Source organism: Panicum hallii, chromosome 9 (assembly GCF_002211085.1).
Source record: "Panicum hallii strain FIL2 chromosome 9, PHallii_v3.1, whole genome shotgun sequence".
Lineage (NCBI taxonomy): Eukaryota > Viridiplantae > Streptophyta > Magnoliopsida > Poales > Poaceae > Panicum > Panicum hallii.
The window spans coordinates 70,900,971-70,920,013 of NC_038050.1; the positions used below are offsets into that span (position 1 = coordinate 70,900,971).

At 47.2% G+C, this 19,043-nt stretch overlaps 1 protein-coding gene and 1 non-coding gene across 5 annotated transcripts; one reads left to right on the forward strand and one right to left on the reverse strand.

The window, feature by feature from the left end:
- Nucleotides 1-390: 390 nt before the first annotated feature.
- LOC112877321 (YTH domain-containing family protein 1-like) lies at nucleotides 391-4,866 on the forward strand. 4 transcript variants are annotated; one of them, XM_025941604.1, is made up of 9 exons: nucleotides 391-764; nucleotides 1,134-1,216; nucleotides 1,325-1,445; nucleotides 1,534-1,607; nucleotides 2,008-2,553; nucleotides 2,946-3,536; nucleotides 3,629-3,841; nucleotides 3,930-4,076; nucleotides 4,189-4,866. In XM_025941604.1, the coding sequence occupies exons 1-9, from the start codon at nucleotides 659-661 to the stop codon at nucleotides 4,405-4,407; spliced, it is 2,100 nt and encodes a 699-aa protein (XP_025797389.1). In that variant the 5' UTR covers nucleotides 391-658; the 3' UTR covers nucleotides 4,408-4,866. The 4 variants fall into 4 exon arrangements, with proteins under 4 accessions (XP_025797389.1, XP_025797391.1, XP_025797390.1 ...); XM_025941606.1 differs by having other exon boundaries at nucleotides 1,328-1,445; XM_025941605.1 differs by having other exon boundaries at nucleotides 393-764; nucleotides 2,949-3,536.
- Nucleotides 4,867-5,847: 981 nt separating this feature from the next.
- On the reverse strand, nucleotides 5,848-5,931 carry TRNAL-CAA. The gene has a single exon. It is a non-coding gene; the product is annotated as a tRNA-Leu (tRNA).
- Nucleotides 5,932-19,043: the final 13,112 nt, after the last annotated feature.

Below are 19,043 nucleotides of genomic sequence, written 5' to 3' on the forward strand. Positions count from 1 at the left end.
CAAATTTGAAGCCGCCGAAGCGACGACTCCGGCTGCGTCTTGTCCCAAAAAGGGAGTGGACACTCTCTGAACATAGTACTCCTCCAAGTAATCGGCTCCAAACCCACCGGGCTAAGAAAGGGATCTGAGCCGAACACCGGCGATAGATCCCGATTAGCTACTAAACCAATCCGGCGGCCATCACTCGCTCACTCACCCAAACAAAACCAAAAGGAAAGAAAAAAAAGCCAGCATGATAGAATAAAAAAATAGTTTAAGGAAAAAACGGGGAATCCAAAGCAGCCGGGCGGGCGAGAGAGAGCTTGAGAGCCGTGCTCCTCCGGAACTCCCCTATCCCCCGGCTGCGGCCTGGTGCTATATGACCCCCTCACCCCACCCAAAACCTCCCCCTTTTCCCCTTCACACCCCCTGTACCAGTGGTACCACCGCCCGCTACCGCTAGCCGCCGCGCTGCCGCTCTGGTGGCGGCTCGCCTCCCTCCCCCACCCCCGCCCGCCGCCGCCGCCTCCTCCTCTCGCGCCGCCTCCCTCCCTACCCCGAGTTAGCTCGGAGCTACCTATCCCAGGGAGAGAGAGAGGGGAGAAGGGCCGGTCGGTCGGGGGCTCTTGGATCTCGTTGCTGCCTCCCCGTTGGTTGGGATCTCGCCCGTGCTCGCACCATGGCAGCCATCGCGCCGCCCCCGGCACCCGCGCCCGCCGCGCCGGCGCCGACTGCCGCCGCCGCCGCTCCGGCCCCGGCTCCTGCCGCCGTCCCTGTCGCGGATCGTATCCTTTTCGTGCTTTTTTTTTTGCTTGCGTGAAAGGTTTTGCCGTCGGGAAGGTTTGGATGCTTGGTGGGGTCGTGCGTGCTTTGCTGTGGCGGCTGCGCCGGCGCCGCCCGGCCGGCCGACACCATGTCCGGTGCCCTTGTCTGTCCTTGCCGGCTCGTTCGCTTGGCTTGTACAGATCGATGTGTTTTTACTGTCCTTATCCTTTGACCTGTTGGTGCAAGCTACAGGAGCAAAATATATAGACTTTTTTCGTGGTTTTGTGATTGGTTTATTGCTACTGCTCGCTGGGATTTAGTAGTTTGCAAAGCTCTGGGATCTGAATACGCTGTTGTGACGCCTTAATTCGTCCATTTGCTGTGCGAAGAAACCACGGATCTGCTGCAGAAGCTGTCGCTGGATTCGCAGCCCAAGGCGGCGGATGCAACGGAGCCTGCCGGTACCAAGAAGGTAGAGATGAAACAGAAGCTCGTGGTTTTTCATCTCGTGTCTGTTCATGGTTTCCTTCAGGTGATCTTTGATTCTGATCTACCCGTTTTTCTGCGCTGTTCAATTCAGCAGGGTGCTGCAGCTAGCCAGCCGCTGAGCGTGTCTATCCCGCCGGAGCGGTCCATTACGCCGGTGCTTCAAGACTTTATGGATCCCAACCTGTTCTATCTGCCAGCGTATTACTACGGAGGTGAGTGAGGGCCAAGTGTAAGAATTCTTATGTTGGTTTGAGAGTTTTGTTATTTGCTGATTGAATTGTGCTGTCTTGTGTCTTACAGGCTACGACGGTTCCATGAGCGAGTGGGATGATTATCCTAGATATCTAAATCCAGATGGAGTGGAGATTGCCCCAGTATGTAATCCTATAAGATCTTATCCTTTAATTTGTCATCTGATGCTTCCCATGATTATCTGCATCCTGCGGCATATTCTTAATGTAGAAATGGTCAAATTGCTTGCTATTATTGTCTACTGATAGTGGTAGCTGTACTGTCGAGTCTATTGTTGGACATGTAGTAAGTGGAAAGCTATTCACCCTCTTTTTTGGGTATGGTTTGTGCTTTGGCTGGTTTTCTCTTTTCCTTGTGCTCTCTGCACTGTTTTTCCTCGTTGGAAAGGTTGTTTTTCTTGTCTGCCACTTAACATCTTGTCATGAAAATTTTGCATCTTGCAGTTTTATGCTATTTTCATATTTGTGCTACTGTTGAAAGCATCATGAATAACCATTTCAATGGCTCTTTGGAATTTCACAGGCAGTATATGGCGATATTTATGGGTATGGGTATGCTCCTTATGGTGCATACTCTCCTGCCAGTTCCCCAGTTCCAACAGTTGATGGTCAGATGTTTGGTGCGCAGCATTATCAGTATCCAACTGCATATTTTCAGCCTCCTACACCAGTTCCTTCTTCCAATCAAGGCGACCTTCAGTCTTCTGTCAATCCTGAAAAACCAGCAGCTAAAGCTGACCCTGCCAAGCCTACCGCTAACGGTGTTCCTAATGGTACTGCTCACAGTAACAGCGGAACTGTACCCCTTGCGTCAAGCCACCAAAATTCATCACTGACGCCTGATGGAACTTATAGGGCACCCTTGCTAGGTGGAGTTCCTTCTGCTGGTTACCTGGACACAACATATGGGTATGACAGCACAGGAACACACTTTGCATGGTATGATGGCTCTGCTTATGCAAATGGACAGCAAAGAACAACTACAACTAATCATATGCCACCCTCGACTTTCAGTGGTAATGCTTCCTCAGCAAGAAATCAGACCAAGAGCTCCACGAATCAACAGATGGTGAGTTCAGAGAAAATATAGTGATAATATTGTCACTAATACAAATCTGTGTTATTTATGTGTTTTTTATTCTGCTTATCCATATGTTTCCTGCTAGGCTAATTACTCCACTGTTTCATAGCTACAATAGGATAAATACCATTTCATATTTCAAGACACTTCTTAGTCTAACCAGATGGGAAGGATAATATTCTGTAGAATTCCATTTGCTTTTAATGGTTCAAGGGCGTACTGTGCTTGTCAAACATAAGAAATATGTGCCTTTTGATTTAGCAGTTTACTATTTTTTACCCTTGGCCTTCTTATTTGAGTTAATTATGACGAACTGTGATCTATCTTTGAACATTTGTTGACAGGCTGACTCATGCTGTTTCCTTTTTGTTGTCTTCAAGCAGGGTATGCAGAATCGAAGACCTACAACTACAGCAGGATCAGTGACGCCTACATATCCAAATAGGATGTATCCTAGCTCCCGACCTTACGCCCAGTATGGGAATTCAATAAAAACTGGTCTTCCTTACGGCAGTAACGGTTACGACTCCAGGATATATGGTCGATGGGGTCTTGGTATGGATAACAGGTACAGGCCTAGGGGCCGTGCTAATGGATACTATGGTTACGGCAGTGAGAGCCAGGATGGAACAATTGAGTTGAACAGAGGTCCTAGATCTGGACGTTTCAAGAACCAGAAATTATATGGTCATACAGTTACTATTGCTGTGAAAGGGCAGAGCCTTCCTTCTGATGAAAGCAAGAATGATAGTGCTGTACCTGATAGAGCACAGTTCAACAGAGATGAATTCCCTGTTCAATACGATGCTGCAAAGTTCTTTGTCATTAAATCTTACAGCGAGGATGATATCCACAAGAGTATAAAATACAATGTGTGGGCTAGCACCACCAATGGAAACAAGAAGCTTGATGCGGCTTATCAAGAAGCTCAGTCAAAGGGCTCTGCGTGCCCTATATTCTTGTTTTTCTCGGTAAGGATCCTTTTTACGCATTCAGTATTTCATCATGAATGTTTTGAGTTAGTTTTCTTTGCCTGATACACCCTTCCATGATGAAATATCAGGTGAATACTAGTGGCCAGTTTGTTGGTGTTGCTGAAATGACTGGTGCTGTTGATTTTGAGAAAACCCTCGAGTACTGGCAACAGGACAAGTGGAATGGTTCCTTCTCTGTTAAGTGGCACATTGTCAAGGATGTTCCTAACAATATGCTCAAGCACATCATTCTAGAGAACAATGAGAACAAGCCTGTCACGAATAGCCGTGACACACAAGAGGTAAGCATTGTCCAGAGTCCAGACTCAAGTTCACTGGCTTGCAAAAATGGTGGTACCTGACTATTATTCATTTTCGTTGGTTATTCAGATACACCTTGAACAAGGCCTTCAGATGCTCAAGATATTCAAGGAGCATGTCAGCAAGACTTCCATCCTGGATGACTTTGCCTTCTATGAGAGCCGCCAGAAGTTGATGCAGGATAAGAGGGCGAAACAGCAGCAGATCCAAAAGCAGGTACATTCAAACTAAAAATTCATGTTTATTCTTAAGTTTGAGGCTTCAGCACCTTGCCAGCTTCCTTATCCTTATTCTCTAAAGTACTTATCTGCCTGCCTTAATCACTCAGGTCTGGGACAGCAGGGCTCCCATTTCTGTCACAACTGGTGAGCAACAGCAGGAAGTTGCTAACGGGAAGCCAAAGCCATCTGTACCAAACGGGGTCAATGGAGAGGTGAAGGCTCCTACAGAGAACGGCGCTCCTCCTGCTGTTTCCTACGCTGCAAAGGTGGCCCAAACAGCAACCGAGAAGCCTGCTCTCGCCAATGGAGTTGCCAAGACCGGCTAGCTTGATTGCATAACTGGTGTTCCGTAGCTAGCCGCAAAGATGGTTGAAGAACTCAACCGAAGTGTGCAGTCCCAAGGAACTGGTGATCTAGCAGGGCTACCTGTGGAACTGGGGAGGCATGGTGTCGAGAGCCTTGTCTCGTTGCGCTACTGGAGAGCAGTTGGCTAGCAGTTAGGTTTTCCCTAGTTTCTCTTTTGCTGTATTTCTCGTTTCAGTTTGCTTAGCTCCAAGACTTCTTAATAGTACCATCAGAAGAAAGCCAGAGACTTCCGTGGCCGGACCAAGTGAATTGCAGAGGCCATCTATCTGGCTGGGTGCGTGTTGCGTCATCGGGTCTCAAGTATACCCTGTCGTCGTTGTCGTCGTTATATTGAGTGGATCTGAATGGAAGTGGGTTAGATTGGAGTAGCTTTCCTTTGATGGCTTGATTATGGCATAATAAGCGTTGCTTTTCTGGTCCATCGTCTGATGATGGTGCTGAATTCGGTTCGGTGCTCCACTACCGCTTGTGGGAGGGGAGTTGTTGCCAAGATGATGAAGCAAAGCGGCCAGCTTTGCAGTAGCATGCTTTGCGCGCCTTGCTTCACTTGGTGGTTTGAAGTAACTTCCAGTCCTGAGTCCATGACGTAAATGAGAGAGTGAGGAGGGAAAATAAGGTGGAAGCAGTAGCATGCTTTGCGCGCCTTGCTTCACTTTGGTGGTTTGAAGTAACTTCCAGTCCTGAGTCCATGACGTAAATGAGAGAGAGAGGAGGGAAAATAAGGTGGTTGTTTCGGGTTAAAATTTAGGATTATAAAATTATTTTTTACTATTGTACGAGTTGTTGTTGCTATGTAATTTATAATATTTTTTTTCTATGCACAAATTATGGAATTATATATTTACTACGAGATAAATTATGGAATTATATATTTACTACGAGAAAATTTGTAAGATAAATTATTATATATATTATCTGTTACATCGTTTTAAGATAACGTGGCAACGTATGAAACTGTCTATTAGACTGACCAGTGTACTAACCATACCAGATTGCCTGCGTCCGGGAGGCTACTGATGATCAGAGCTCTCCTGTCTGTTCCTGTGCGATGGAAGGGTTGGGCCTGGATGCTTCACCTGGTCAGAGACGATCTCATGCCGAATGTTTGAGCTGTATGGTGGGGAGTGGGAACGCCTGTACTGTAGGCCCAACACCATCGCCTTTGGCAGCACAGGAGATTAGGGCGAAGGTGCACATGGTGCGGCGGCACTGGCGCCTACCCTTACACGAGAGAAGTCGGGCCTCCCAAGTGTACACAAACTCTATCATTCGATGGATTTGCGAAAATTGGCATCTACAAAGTAATAAACGTTTATATGGAGATAAAAAATCCTGGTGGCGCGTCCAAACTCCAAAGTAACAAACGTTTTCAGGAGACAAAAAAGGAAATTAAAAATTAATGTCAGAAGTGGGATTTGAACCCACGCCCTCGTTAGAGGACCAGAACTTGAGTCTGGCGCCTTAGACCACTCGGCCATCCTGACGTTGCTGCATGATAATAATACATTTATAACTTAAAATGTCCCAACAAAGCCTCGGGCCTCATCATGCATCTCCGCTGGAGATCCATATCCTGTAAGAATGCACACATTCAGATCCACCCTTCTGCACTTGTAAAAAGAATTCGTGCACATGAGGGGCGAAGCTAGAGCACACATAAGGAGGTGGACCATTGACATTAGATTGCTCTGATATGCTATATGAACATGCATACGGTAAATCGCTAATCCGGGGAATATTAGAGAGAACTACCATATGGGATTATATAATCGTGCACAATTGATGTGATTGAGCCAACAACCAAGAGCTCAAAACATAGCACATACAAATGCTCACGTATATACATACATACACACATCCTATAAACTCCTATGAGAATTAGGCCAATAAGTCTTAAGATTATGCAAATTCTTCAGTTGGCTAGCGGTTCAAGATAGAAATTGGACTGCGGATAGACTATGCGGACAGACTATAGGCGAGAGGCTGGATGCATAACCCGGCTTGTGTTCTTTGCCGCAGGGTTCCTGAGACTGGAATGAACCTCTTCTCCGAGCGTAGATTTACCAGGCGTACTTGAGCTGATATTTCTACTTGGCTGGTGGAACCGTTGCTGCATACAACAAATTAAAAACAAACAGCCTTAGTCCATGAGTGGTGGTCGGTATTGGCCGAGACACAAGGAGTTCCGCGCAAAGGTTTGAAATTCCTAGTCATCCTTGTATGCTGGGAAGTTTGGCTGGAGCGCAATGCTCATATTTTTCAATCGTACAGAAGCGCCCTTTTTTGTGGTGGCTACGAAAATCAGAGATGAGGCATCGTTGTGGACTGTGGCCGGCGCAATGCATCTGGCACGATTTATTGGTAGAGTGTGAATCGACATGCGTGTTTTAAATGCACCGCGCTTTTTTTGTTTCGTGCTAACATTTGTACAGTGCTAAAGCCTCTCGGTTATCTCTCTTCTTATTAATACAACAGGCAGCTCTCCTGCCGGTTACAATTAAAAAAAAAGTCTTAAGATTGACGATGTCTTTTTCTCGCGACCGTGGTTGAGCGTATTTTTTATTAAAAAATAAGATTGATGATGTCATCATCAAACTCCTCGCTATCGACGAGCATACTGCTCACTACTGAAAACAAAGACACATTGATGTCAGACTTCGGATCTTTGCCTTTGACGCTAGCTAATTAACCAAGTTATTCACCCAATTTATTGATTGTCTCTCTTATCACACATGTATATTCAACTCTTCGTATATAACTAATCTATTTTTCCTAATCAAATTGAAAGAATTGAAAGTTAATAGGATAAGCAAGCAAGGTATGGATTGGGTAGGATAACCCAATTTAGGATCACGAGGCCAGATGCAAATATCAGACGAGCTCGGAAGCTCAAGGTATGGATTGGGTATGAACTGTGAACGTTCAAGGGGTTGCTGGGCTGCTAGTAAGTTCCTAGCTTGTCATTGGGTCAAGTGTGCTGCAGCTGATTTCAGAAAAATAAAGTGTTACGCTGCTCCTAGTTTTGCTTCTACTCTATTTGGAGGGTGCACAAGTGGTGGAAATTTGATAGCAACAAGCAAATTTTGTTTTTGCCATGGGTGCATCGGCACCCAGTACCTAATGAGTAGCTTCACCCTTCTGCTCTTGAATGCCTCGCACACTTGTATTGCCCATAAAGATAACGGCCCGTTTAGATCGCTTCCAAATGTTATAATTTTTACACTCTCTCTCCATCACATCAATTTTGGGACACATGCATGGAGCAGTAAATGTATGTAAAAAAAATAACTAATTGCATAGTTTAATTGTACATCACGAGACGAATCTTTTAAGCCTAGTTAGACCATGATTAGATAAAATTTGTCAAATACAAACGAAAATGCTACAGTAGCAAAAAGTTCCAAATGTTATACAAATTTGCAATCTAAACGTGGCCAACATCTCCTTCTGAGAGAGCACGGAAAAAGAGCGAGAAAGAAGGACGTGACATGGAGAAACATTCTATCCTGACGACCCGGAATATGATATGAGTCTATGATCATATAGGCTGCAGTGATCGCCTCCTCGCGTGTTGAAGGATTCCCGCATATCTGTCATCTCCCCTCACGAATTCATTAGCCAGCGAGCACGCAACAGGCGTGACGCGGATCCTGACTGGCGTGTGCTTCTTCGGCTGAATCAGGCCTGGATGGTTCCCCTATCCTGCTCCACATAAGGCTATCTCCACCGGTGTCCTGTAAAAGGCCCGGTTCTCTAAATCGGAGGATCCTGTAGCTTCCGTAAAGCTCCAGCGGTACCCGCTAAAAGGATCAATAAAATGGAGGACTCCCACTGCGTCCCGCACAGATGAAGGGGCGACCGGCGTCCTCCATGCCTGTCGCCCCTTCCGCGCGCGCGCGGGAGGAAACGGCCGGCCAGGGGAGGCGGCTCGCGCGGGAGGAGGGACGGCGGGCCGCGGTCGGCGGGGCGCGGAGGAGGGGGCCGGCGCGGGCGGAGGGGCGGCGCGGGCCGGCAGGGCAGGGGCGGCGCGCGCGCGGGAGGGCGCGGTGGGGCGCGCGAGGCGCGGGAGCGGCGGCAGCGGGGCGCGGAGGGGCGGCGGGCGGGCGCGGAGGAGCGGCGGAGGAGGGGCGGGACTGCGCGGGGCAGCGCGGGGCGGCGGGGCGGCGGCGCTGCGGGGCGGGGGAGGGCCGGCGCTGCGGGCGGAGGAGGGGCGGGCGGCAGAGGAGGGGCCGAGGAGGGGCGGCGGGGCGGCAGGGGCGAGGCGGCGGCGCGCGGGCGGGGCGGAGGAGGAGGAGGGGGGGCGGGCGGCGGCGGCGGAGGAGGAGGGGCGGGCGGCGGAGGAGGAGGGGGGCGGGCGGCGGCGGAGGAGGAGGAGGAGGGCGGGCGGCGGCGGAGGAGGAGGGGGGCGGGCGGAGAAGGAGGAGGAGGGGCGGGCGGCGGAGGAGGAGGGGCGGGCGGCGGAGGAGGAGGGGGCGGGCGGCGGTGGAGGAGGAGGAGGAGGGCGGGCGGCGGCGGAGGAGGAGGGGGGCGGGCGGAGAAGGTGGAGGAGGGGCGGGCGGCGGAGAAGGAGGAGGAGGGGCGGGCGGAGGCAGAGGGAGGAGGAGGTGGGCGGGCGGAGAAGGAGGAGGAGGGGCGGGCGGCGGAGAAGGAGGAGGAGGGCGGGCGGAGGCAGAGGGAGGAGGAGGGGGGCGGGCGGCGGCGGAGGAGGAGGAGGAGGGCGGGCGGCGGCGGAGGAGGAGGGGGGGCGGGTGGAGGCAGAGGGAGGAGGAGGGGGGCGGGCGGAGGCAGAGGGGCGGGCGGAGGAGGAGGAGAGGAGGGGAGGGGGGGCGGGTGGTTGGAAAAAAAGGAAAAAAAATTGAGATTGTGGGGTATAGAGGATGAAAATAGAGGATATTGTTGGAGTAAAGTTTGGTATAGAGAATGAAGTTGATGTGGAGGAAAAGGATAGGGGATGAGATTTAGAGGATATCGCTGGAGATAGCCTAAAGCTCCGGACCGCTTCGCCTCCACCTCCCCCTCCCCCTCCCTCTCCCCCTCCACCACCGCGATGCCTCGCCTCCGCCTCCATTGCCCTCCACACCCTCCCCTCCAATCCCTCCCCTCGGCGGCCAACATGGCCCTCCCTGTAGTCCGGGTGCTCGTTCTAAAGGATGTGGAGAGCTAGGATCATGCGCCTCGACATGCCCAATCACGCTGACATCATTGGCGCCGAGTCGGTCCGTGCTGCCGTAGCGATGGCGGCGATGCTGAAGGCCAAGCTCAAACACGCGGGCATGGAGGAGGATATGCTCTGGGATGCTGACAACGAGTGAGAGGAGTGGGACACCGACGACGCCAACTCCGTTTTTGTCGCCGAAGCCGACGAGCACGACTTCGCCACTGACAACCGAGCAGCACGACTCCGCCAGTGACGACGACGAGGAGGACGAGGAGGCCGATAACGGGCGGGAGGAGGAGGACTCCGACGGCGCCAACTCCGACGGCGACACTGAGGAGCACGACTCCGCCAACGACGACAAGGACGATGAGGAGGCTAACAACGAGCAGGAGGAGAACTCCGACTCCGACGTCGAGGAGCACGACTCCGCCATTGATGACGAGGAGTACGACTCCGCCAACGATGAGGACGAGGGGCACGGGAACGGTTGGATCATTTTCAAGATGAAGATCCTCCTCCGCGTCGGTCGAATCGCCGATCTGCTGGACCAGTTACTATTTGACGTTTTCCCCGAACTGAAGACGGCCCCCCTGAAAACAACAAACCTTCATCGCCTCCTCATCATCAGCAAACCTCATCGCCTCCTCATCATCAGCAGGGACATGTACCGTTGCAAGAAGGTCGTGCTGAAGAAGGTGGGTGAACACTTCGTGAGGCTTGGGAATAAGATGAAGAAGCTGGTGTCACGTGCCTTCAACAAGCACGCGACCAAGAGGAGCAAGGCTAGCAACGAAGAAGGCAAAGTGGACGCGGTGGTGGTGAAGCGCACCAAACGAAGGAAGACCGGCATGGCGGGAGGTGAGGCTTACAAGCCGCGGAGGAGGACTGGGATGGCGGTTGGCGTGGCCTGCAAGCCGCGCAAGACAAGAAGCAAGGCGGAGCAAGGCAAGTGGGTCGCTACCCGCCTCAACAAGCTGATCGAGTACGTGGAGTTTTTGCATGAGGGGTGCCATGTGAAGATGGAGTAGCAGTTTGACAAGCCTGTGATTACTTCTGTGAGATGGAGTAGTGGTTACTTGTAGATAGGAACTAGCAGACAACAATTGGTACATACGGATGAGCAGACTTCTGTGAAGATTGAGTAGCAGTTACTTGGTAGATAGGGATGAACAGACAAGCCTGTGACTACTTCGTAGATAGTGAGAGTGCATACAGGCCCTAGTTGGTTTTGGTAAATTGAATGATACCATAACTAAAGAACTAATTATCTTGTTGAGCATGAGTTAATTGTCATATCAATAGAATATTTATGATGAAAGATATTGAAAGTAAAGATAAAAGTCTCATAACAAGAGTTGTGACTAGACTATGATTAAAGTGATGATATTGACAAGTAATGAATACCATATGAATTGAGTCACGTGTTTGATGATAACTATTTATTTCATATCCAAATGAAGCTTGTTGATAAAGTCATAGCACTGGAAGGGAATTTCTTATGAAGAAATGGAAAATCTATCAATAGAAAATATAAGTTGCAAAGAATTATGAAGAATGGATTTCATGAATGATTCAATTGAGATACAAATTTTTATGGAGCTCTATGTGACGCAAGGATGAAGAGTTGGAATCCAGGATAATATTTCAAGGGACTAAGGGTAGGTTTGGTTACTACAGGGTTTATTATAAGCCCCGTCACATCGGATGTTTGGATGCTAATTAGGAGTATTAAACATAAATTAATGACAAAATAAATTCCATAGCCTCCAGTCTTTTTTGCGAGATGAATCTATTAAGCCTAATTAGTCCATAATTAGCCCATGTTATGCTACAGTAAACATGTGCTAATTATAGATTAAGTAGGCTTAATAGATTCGTCTCGCGAATAAGACCTAGGCTTATGTAGTTAATTTTATAATTAACTTATATTTAGTCTTTCTTATTGGTATCGAAATAATTGATGTGACAGGGCTTATTATAAGTACTTGGAATCCAAACAGCCCCTAAGCTTGGAGAAGGGCAATAAGTTTGTGCCGAGAAACCAATGCTAGGGTGAAGAATTTTTTTTGGATTCAACTTGAAGAATCTTGATCATAAATGCTATTCATGTTAGTAAGTATCAAACCTTCATAAATCGCTTTGTGAAGGGAGTGATTTGAACTAGAAATGGATTTCATTTAAAGATGAAGGTCCAAGTCATTAGCTCAAGAAAGATGTGCTCAAAGTAAAGGGACAGAGTTGGTTGCACCCCTTAGGTTGAGTTTGATCAAGGTACGGCTTGGTACACTTTTGAGAAGCTCAGATGATTAAAATGTAATCTAAAGGAATGTAGTCTCGGTGCTCAAGTAACCCAAGTGAGTTGAGAGAGACACAAAAGCCTTAACTCCACATTGGTTAGAACTAATAGGGGCAACTCGGAAGTTCCGGATTTCCCAACTCGGAAGTTCCGGGTTTTGCATACGTGACACTAACGGCTAGTTGTTTTGAAAACTCAAAAGTTCCAAGTTGGTGAATCCAGAAGTTCCGGGTTTTAACTGTCACATAACGGCTAATTTGTTTGGACCCAGCTATTTATACCCTTGAGCATCCTCCTTGGTGGGCTGCTGTTCCAGGCATTGTTTAACTGCTTGTTAGTCGTCCTAAGAAGGTTGGTAACCTTGTTGAGCTCTCCCCAACCTCTCTTTGCTTGAGATCACTAGAGAGCACAGCAAACCTTGAGTACTTGAGTTTGGCTGAAATCATGTGTTTCGCATTTGTTACTCTTGGAGGTCTTGCCTTCGGTTAGAGGTTGCCCGGTGAGCTCCTAATCATGTGGTGAGCTGCGAGAAGTTTATGTAGGTTGCGCTTCGCCTCCGCAAGGGAAGAAGCAAGCTTAGTGAAGTGGGGAACTGATTGGAAGAAGATCCGACTTGGTGGAAGTGAGGTGGAATAGACTCACATCCTAAATAGCTCCTTAACGGAGAGTAGGATTCACTATGCTTTAGTAGCAGTTTTGGTAGCGAGCAGTGAATCTGAACTTTGGTAAAATAAATCTTTCTATTCCCACTGTTTTGCTTCTCATTGCACTAATTGTGAAATTGGTTGATCTACTCGGTTGGTAGTGTTTCGGTGTGCAGGAATTATGTGGACCTGCTCCAGAAACTTCACTGAGCCTACTTTGCATTTGGGGTTTGAATTTGTATTCATTTATTCTCACTAGATTTATTGTGTTCACTATGCTCTGTGTAAATCCGGAAGTTCCGAACATGGAAGTTCCAAGTTCATCTACTGCCCTGCTCAGATTCGGAAGTTCCGGATGTGCAAACCTGGAAGTTCCGGGTTTGGCAGGCACTGAATTTTATCCGCTACTTTTAAGTGAAAATTTATAGGTGCGCCTATTTATCCTCTCTTTAGGCGACGTCATGGTCTTTTCAAATAGAGATCTTGATAAATAGAGGTCGTTGGTAGCTAGCATCAATGATGTCCTAGAATGGCTGCAAGAATGTGCATCGACTCCTGAATTGCTTTTGTCTCTGGGTCTGCCCAAAATAAATGCAATTCCTTGTCAAACAGATATGCACTCATTTGATTACACATAGATATACCCTGCAAATTCCTCACCAAACAGATAGGCACTCAATTATCTGCTGCTACACAAAACTAGTGCCAAAACCTTTGAATCTCTGATAGCTCGAAGATATGCACAATGGAAAGCTTACCAGTTTTAAAATAGCATAGCAAAGTTCCACTATTTTGACAACGTGAGTACATAACTTGACAACATCCCAGTAAACCAACTTCATGTCAAAATTCATATTGATCACTGAAATAAAGATAAAGATAGTCTCACGTTAGATCTGAGCTATGCTAATTTGCCTAGTCTTGCTATGCTCATGTTGGGATTACTTGAGATCAATACTACTTCCGTTTGCATGGTCAATAGCAACAACTAGTATTTCCAACTTTAGTTCTTGGACTCTTATTATTGACTCGTGCCTTAAACTTCTGTACACCTCATCTATCTTACTATTAACTCGTGCCTTAAACTTCTGTACACCTCATCTAATTTAGTTAGTTAATTTTTTTTCTGAGTTCACCATGATTAGTTGCAACATCACACAAATTATGCCTATCTACCACAAGATAACACAAACAGAGTTTTGTACAAGCTTGCATATATATGTTGCATTTTTGGAAAGCTTTGAGTGGACACCTTCAAACTTTTTCACATTACTAATGTTGTGTTTTGAAAATAACGATCCATACTTGAGAAGGTTATAGAAGAATTTGAAAATGGCAAGAAAGTAAAGTTGCTATGCTTCATGGCAAGATAGAAATCATCTAAAACTATATATTTTGCATTGTTGGATAAGGATGAGAGAAAATTCTAGAGTGTGATATTTTGTAAAGAAAAGTGTGGAAGTTCCCATATGGCAACGCAACAACTACCAATAATAGAGGTGTTCCCTTCGCTCTTGCCATACCATGGCATAAGATGTCTTAATGACAAGATTGTCATATAATGTAGTGGTGTAATGCTAGTGTAGCCACATAACGAGTATAAAAGTGTTGTGTTGTATCAAGTTATAATGAATAAAGATTTAAGTTCTCTTTTACATAGTTACTCTCCCCTGTTGTTGTCTAGGTTCAGTGTAGTGTAGGTATAAAGCCCCTAGAAGAAGTGGTATCATAATATTTTGGTACTGCTTCTCGGAAGTCGGTATCAAGATTAGGGCACTGATGTCTCAACATTGTGCAAATCTCGGTCACATATTAAATTTTTTTTGTGCCTTTTAGTGTCAGGCAAAGGCCGATTTTGTCTATATCAGTACCATGCAGGCATACAGCTCTTTAAAGCCAACGTGGGTCCTGTTTAGGAGATAATGAATATCAATTTAAGAAATAAGATTAGATGTAAAGTGTGCGTCTTTGAATCATAATTTTGTTCATCAATCGATGACGAGGAGGATGAGGAGGCCGACAACGGGCGAGAGGAGGAGGACTCCGACACCGAGGGGCACGGCTACGCCAACGATGACAAGGAGGATAAGAAGGCTGACAATGTATAACGCCCGCGTTTTTATCTTATTTAAATTACATTACCAATCACTCGTTTAAAAATCTTTTAAACCTTTTCCGCCGCTTGAGCTCCTGAAGCCCACCTCCCAATTTTCCGCCGTTCCGACATCGCGCAATCTCTTCCTCTTTTTCCGTGGAGCCGCCCGCCCCTTTTCCTTTTGCACCAACCCTACCGTCCCGTCGCGGTCGGCCGTGTGAGCCTGCCCGGCCGCGACCATCAGCGCCGCGCGAGTGTTCTATCTTTTCTTTTCTCATATTTTGTTTAAATCCATTTTATTTCTCTCTTCTAATTTTTTTCCCATACACTTTTTATTCCTCTTTCTTTTCTCCCCTGTGCTGCCTGCTGCCTGCTCGAGCTGTAGCCCGCTCCATGCGCGCACGCGCGGGCCAGCGCACGACCCGCTGCTGCTGCTCGTGCTCGCCAAGCCGGCGTGCGGCCCGCTGCTGCGCCGGCCTGTCCCGTCCCGTCCCCTCACCCTCGCAGCTCGCGCTTTGTCCCCAAGCATCCCGGCCGCCATTAATGGCGAGGCTCCTGTACTGCCCGTGACCCCCCCCCCCCCACGCCGGCCATCCCCCCTCTTCCTCTCGGCCTATAAATCAGACCCCAAGCCGCCCCTCACTCCGCCCACACCGCCCCAACACCTCTCCCCCTCTACCTCACGCTGCAGCTCGCCGCCGCTGCTCACCATTGCCGCCCACCACCCATCACCGTGGACAGCCCTCCGTAGACCGTCTCCGCACGAGGTGAGGGCCGGAATCGGACCCCCTCGGCCTCCTCTCTACTTTTCCCCCTCCCCGGGTGTTGCCATGCTCTAGGGGGCCGGCGCCCATGGGCTGGCCGGCCCCCCTCCTACTATTCCCCTCCCCCTCCTGTTCTGTCTGGAGGAAGAAGGAAGGCAGATTTGTGCATAATCCCCTCCACTTTTCCTCCTTATGCAGTCCGCAGCCCCCATTTCATGCGACATTATGTTCTAAATCGATTCCAAACTCCACCACGCATCAAATATTCTCTCCAAGACCCAAGATCCACATCCAACAAATATAATAGCCTCCTCTATTTTTAATAGAAGCTCTCTATTTCCCTTTTTAGCTCATCGGCGAACTTTGTTTTATTGTGTGATTGTTTGTGTGTTGTAGCCGACGGTATGACCGAGGAGGAGCAGGACCGTGAGCCGGAGCCCGAAGACCCATACCTCGAGGAGGAGCTTCCGGAAGGCTTTGAGGACGGCAAGTCCAATCCCATCCTTTGATGCATATTTATCCCAGTTTTATAAACGCAACCTATTGGCCTGTTTTATAAAATGCATTGTTTTATTGCAAGACATGGTTGGATAGCCACCCCTTGATTGCTATGACTATTACTTGATGACCTAGGTTAATGTCTATATAGGATTTGCCCTGTTGGACGTTAGCTACTGCTAGAGATGCTTATTACCCTTTATTCCCTTTATTATATTTTAGTCATGACCATAAAGCGCTTTACCGAAAATAAGGGTGTGAGTGTTTTAAAAGATAAAATGAAATTTTGAGAAAATCAAAGAAAGATATAACCCGATGAGATGGATGGTGTTTTCGGTGTGAAATGCCACTGGTGTGCTTGTACCTTTGTGGTTGAGCGTGGTTGGGAGATGTCCGTCTTGTCAATGTAAGGATGAACTGAGGTGTCATCTTGCCTAACCCACTTATCGTACAACCACTCGACCGTCGTGTGGGCAACGGCTTAGCATAAACCCCACTAGTTGTCCTGCTTGCCAAAAGGAGAGTGGGTGAGCAATGGGAGATCATGGAGAAGGGATACGATCTGTGTGAGTTATGTCCCGGTTATGACTTTGTTGATAGGTCATTAACCCCATGGTTGCTTCCGTGTTGGCTAGTTAGATTCAACTAAGGTGGGTAATAGCTTTGTTAGGATCCGCCGCGACATTAAGGTGTTCGTAGTGCGGTACCCTACTTGTGGGTAAAGTGTACAACCTCTGTAGAGTGTAAAATCTATTCGAATAGCCGTGTCCACGGTATTGGATGAGTTACGGCATGGTCACTTCAATAGACATTTTGGGATGATTGGTTTTGTGGCGTGAGTTGTTTTGAAAGTGCCTGGCAGTTGTGCAGTGAGCTACTGTGGACGAGGAGTCCGGTAGTATTAAAACTTGGATCCTTTGTGTAGGATCAACCCCACTTATTATTCGATTACTATAGAAATATCTTGAGAAACTCTTTTATTAAATGAACCCTTGCATGTGTAAAACCTCGCTTTACCGCAAATGAACCCTAGCCTCCTCCTTGATATATCCATGCATGATCTTTATTATTCCCCTCCGCGGGTGTGGTTGGACTTGTTGAGTACGTATGTACTCACTCTTGCCTAGTTTTTACAGAGGAGGATCCGAACTTCGTCCCTGAAGACGTCGAGTAGGTCGCCGTCCTGCACCCAACCTTGCCTGTGGTTCAGGGTCTCCACATGAAGCTTACCATGGCGCAAGACTCTGATGTTATCTTAGATTTCGTTGGCACTTTGGTTTGGTTTGTAGTACTTATGTTGTCCCTCTTGATAGTGGCGCTTCAGTGCCCGCTACCTCGACGGTTTGTACGGTAATGAACCATCTGATGTAATAAATGTGTTATCAGCCTCCTGCGACTGATATTTGTATCACATTTAGTCACCTCTGTTGAGGGGACGCTTCACAATGGGTAGGAGGAGGACTCCGACAGCGCCAACTCTGACTCCGACACCGACTCTGAGGAGCACGACTCCGCCAACGATGAGGACATGGGCCACGGAAACGGTTGGATGGTCCCCAGGATGAAGATCCTCTTCCGCGTCGCTCGAATTGCCAATCTGCTAGACCAATTGCTATTTGACGTTTTCCCCAAACTCAAGACAACCCCCGCGAAAACAACAACCCTTCACCGCCTCCTCGTCATCACTAAGAACATATACCGTGGTGGGAAGGTCATGCCAGGGAAGGTGGGCGAACACTTCGTGAGGCTTGGGAATAAGATGAAGAAGCTGGTGTCACATGCCTTCAACGAGCACGCCAAGCGGAGCAAGGCTAGCAATGAAGAAGGCAAGGCGGCCGCGGTGGTGGTGAAGCGCGTCAAGCGGAGGAAGACCGGCATGGCAGTCGCATTGGTGGTGAAGTGCGCCAAGTGGAGGTAGACATTTACATGTACTGTGTTATATGAAAAATATTTGGATCATCTTAGTTACTCTTCATGTATTGCCAAAATCAAAATTAATCATTGTTGCTATACAATGTAATTTGCAGCTTCTTAGAAGATAGAGGCTTTGTCAATTTTCCATTCAGGGTTATTAGGTCCATGGTTATTCATGTTAATGGTCGGTGTCTAAGAAAAGCTATTATTCCATTATAATGTTTTATAGATTCCATATGCAATTAAAAAATGGTTGTATATTGTTAAGTGCTTATCAAAAGACAATGATTGTGTGTTTCTATTTCAATCGCAAAGCAATATCAACAAAAACTATTCCTTTACAGCGGTGTGAAATTTACTGTAACCCTTTCTTTGCTCAATCTCTATATACGATTTCCGCACCAAAAGGTGGCCGAAGTGAGTGGCCACTTCACGGGCAATTTCTGGCCGTCGGATCGGCCAGGTGGACGGGCTAGATTGTGCAAGTCCCGACCATTTTGCAAAAAGACCCTTGAACTTTTGAGAAATCAACATGCAGTCCAGCCTCCTCTCTCAAGTAATTTTGCGAAAAAACCCACCGCTTTTCTCAAAATCAACCTCCAGTCCAACCTTCCCAGTTAAGGGAAATTTGAAAGAAAACCTTAAGTTTCCATAAAATCAACCCGCCGTCCTAGTCCTCTCTCAGGAATTTTTTTTGAAAAACCCTCGAATTTTAATTAAATCAAACCACAACCTGTTCCATCCGTTACTTCTACACGAGCAACATTATAGGTATAATTTGAACATCAAAACATGTTGAAATCAAAAGTTGTTCAATAAAGAATTTGATCAAAAATTCAAAAATTACAACTTCATCATAGAGCAAATTTTAAAATTCAAAATGCTTGCATGCAATCCATTATACCTACAATAGGATACCAAAGTATCTTTAAATTAAAAAGTGTTCAATACAAAAGTTGCTCAGAATTTCAAAAACTACAGCTTTACTATATAGTACAATTTCAAATTCAAAGTGCTTTTACAATTCACCCGCATAAAATTCAGACACCGAAACGTCTTTACGTCAAAAAGTTTTAAATATAAAAATTGCTCAAAATTTCAAAACCTAAAACTTTGCTACAGAACAAACTTTTAAAATAAATGATAACCAAAAATACTAAATATAACAAAAAAGATAGTTCCATTTCCATACAAAAATAATATCCTACGAGAGTTCAAAATATAGAC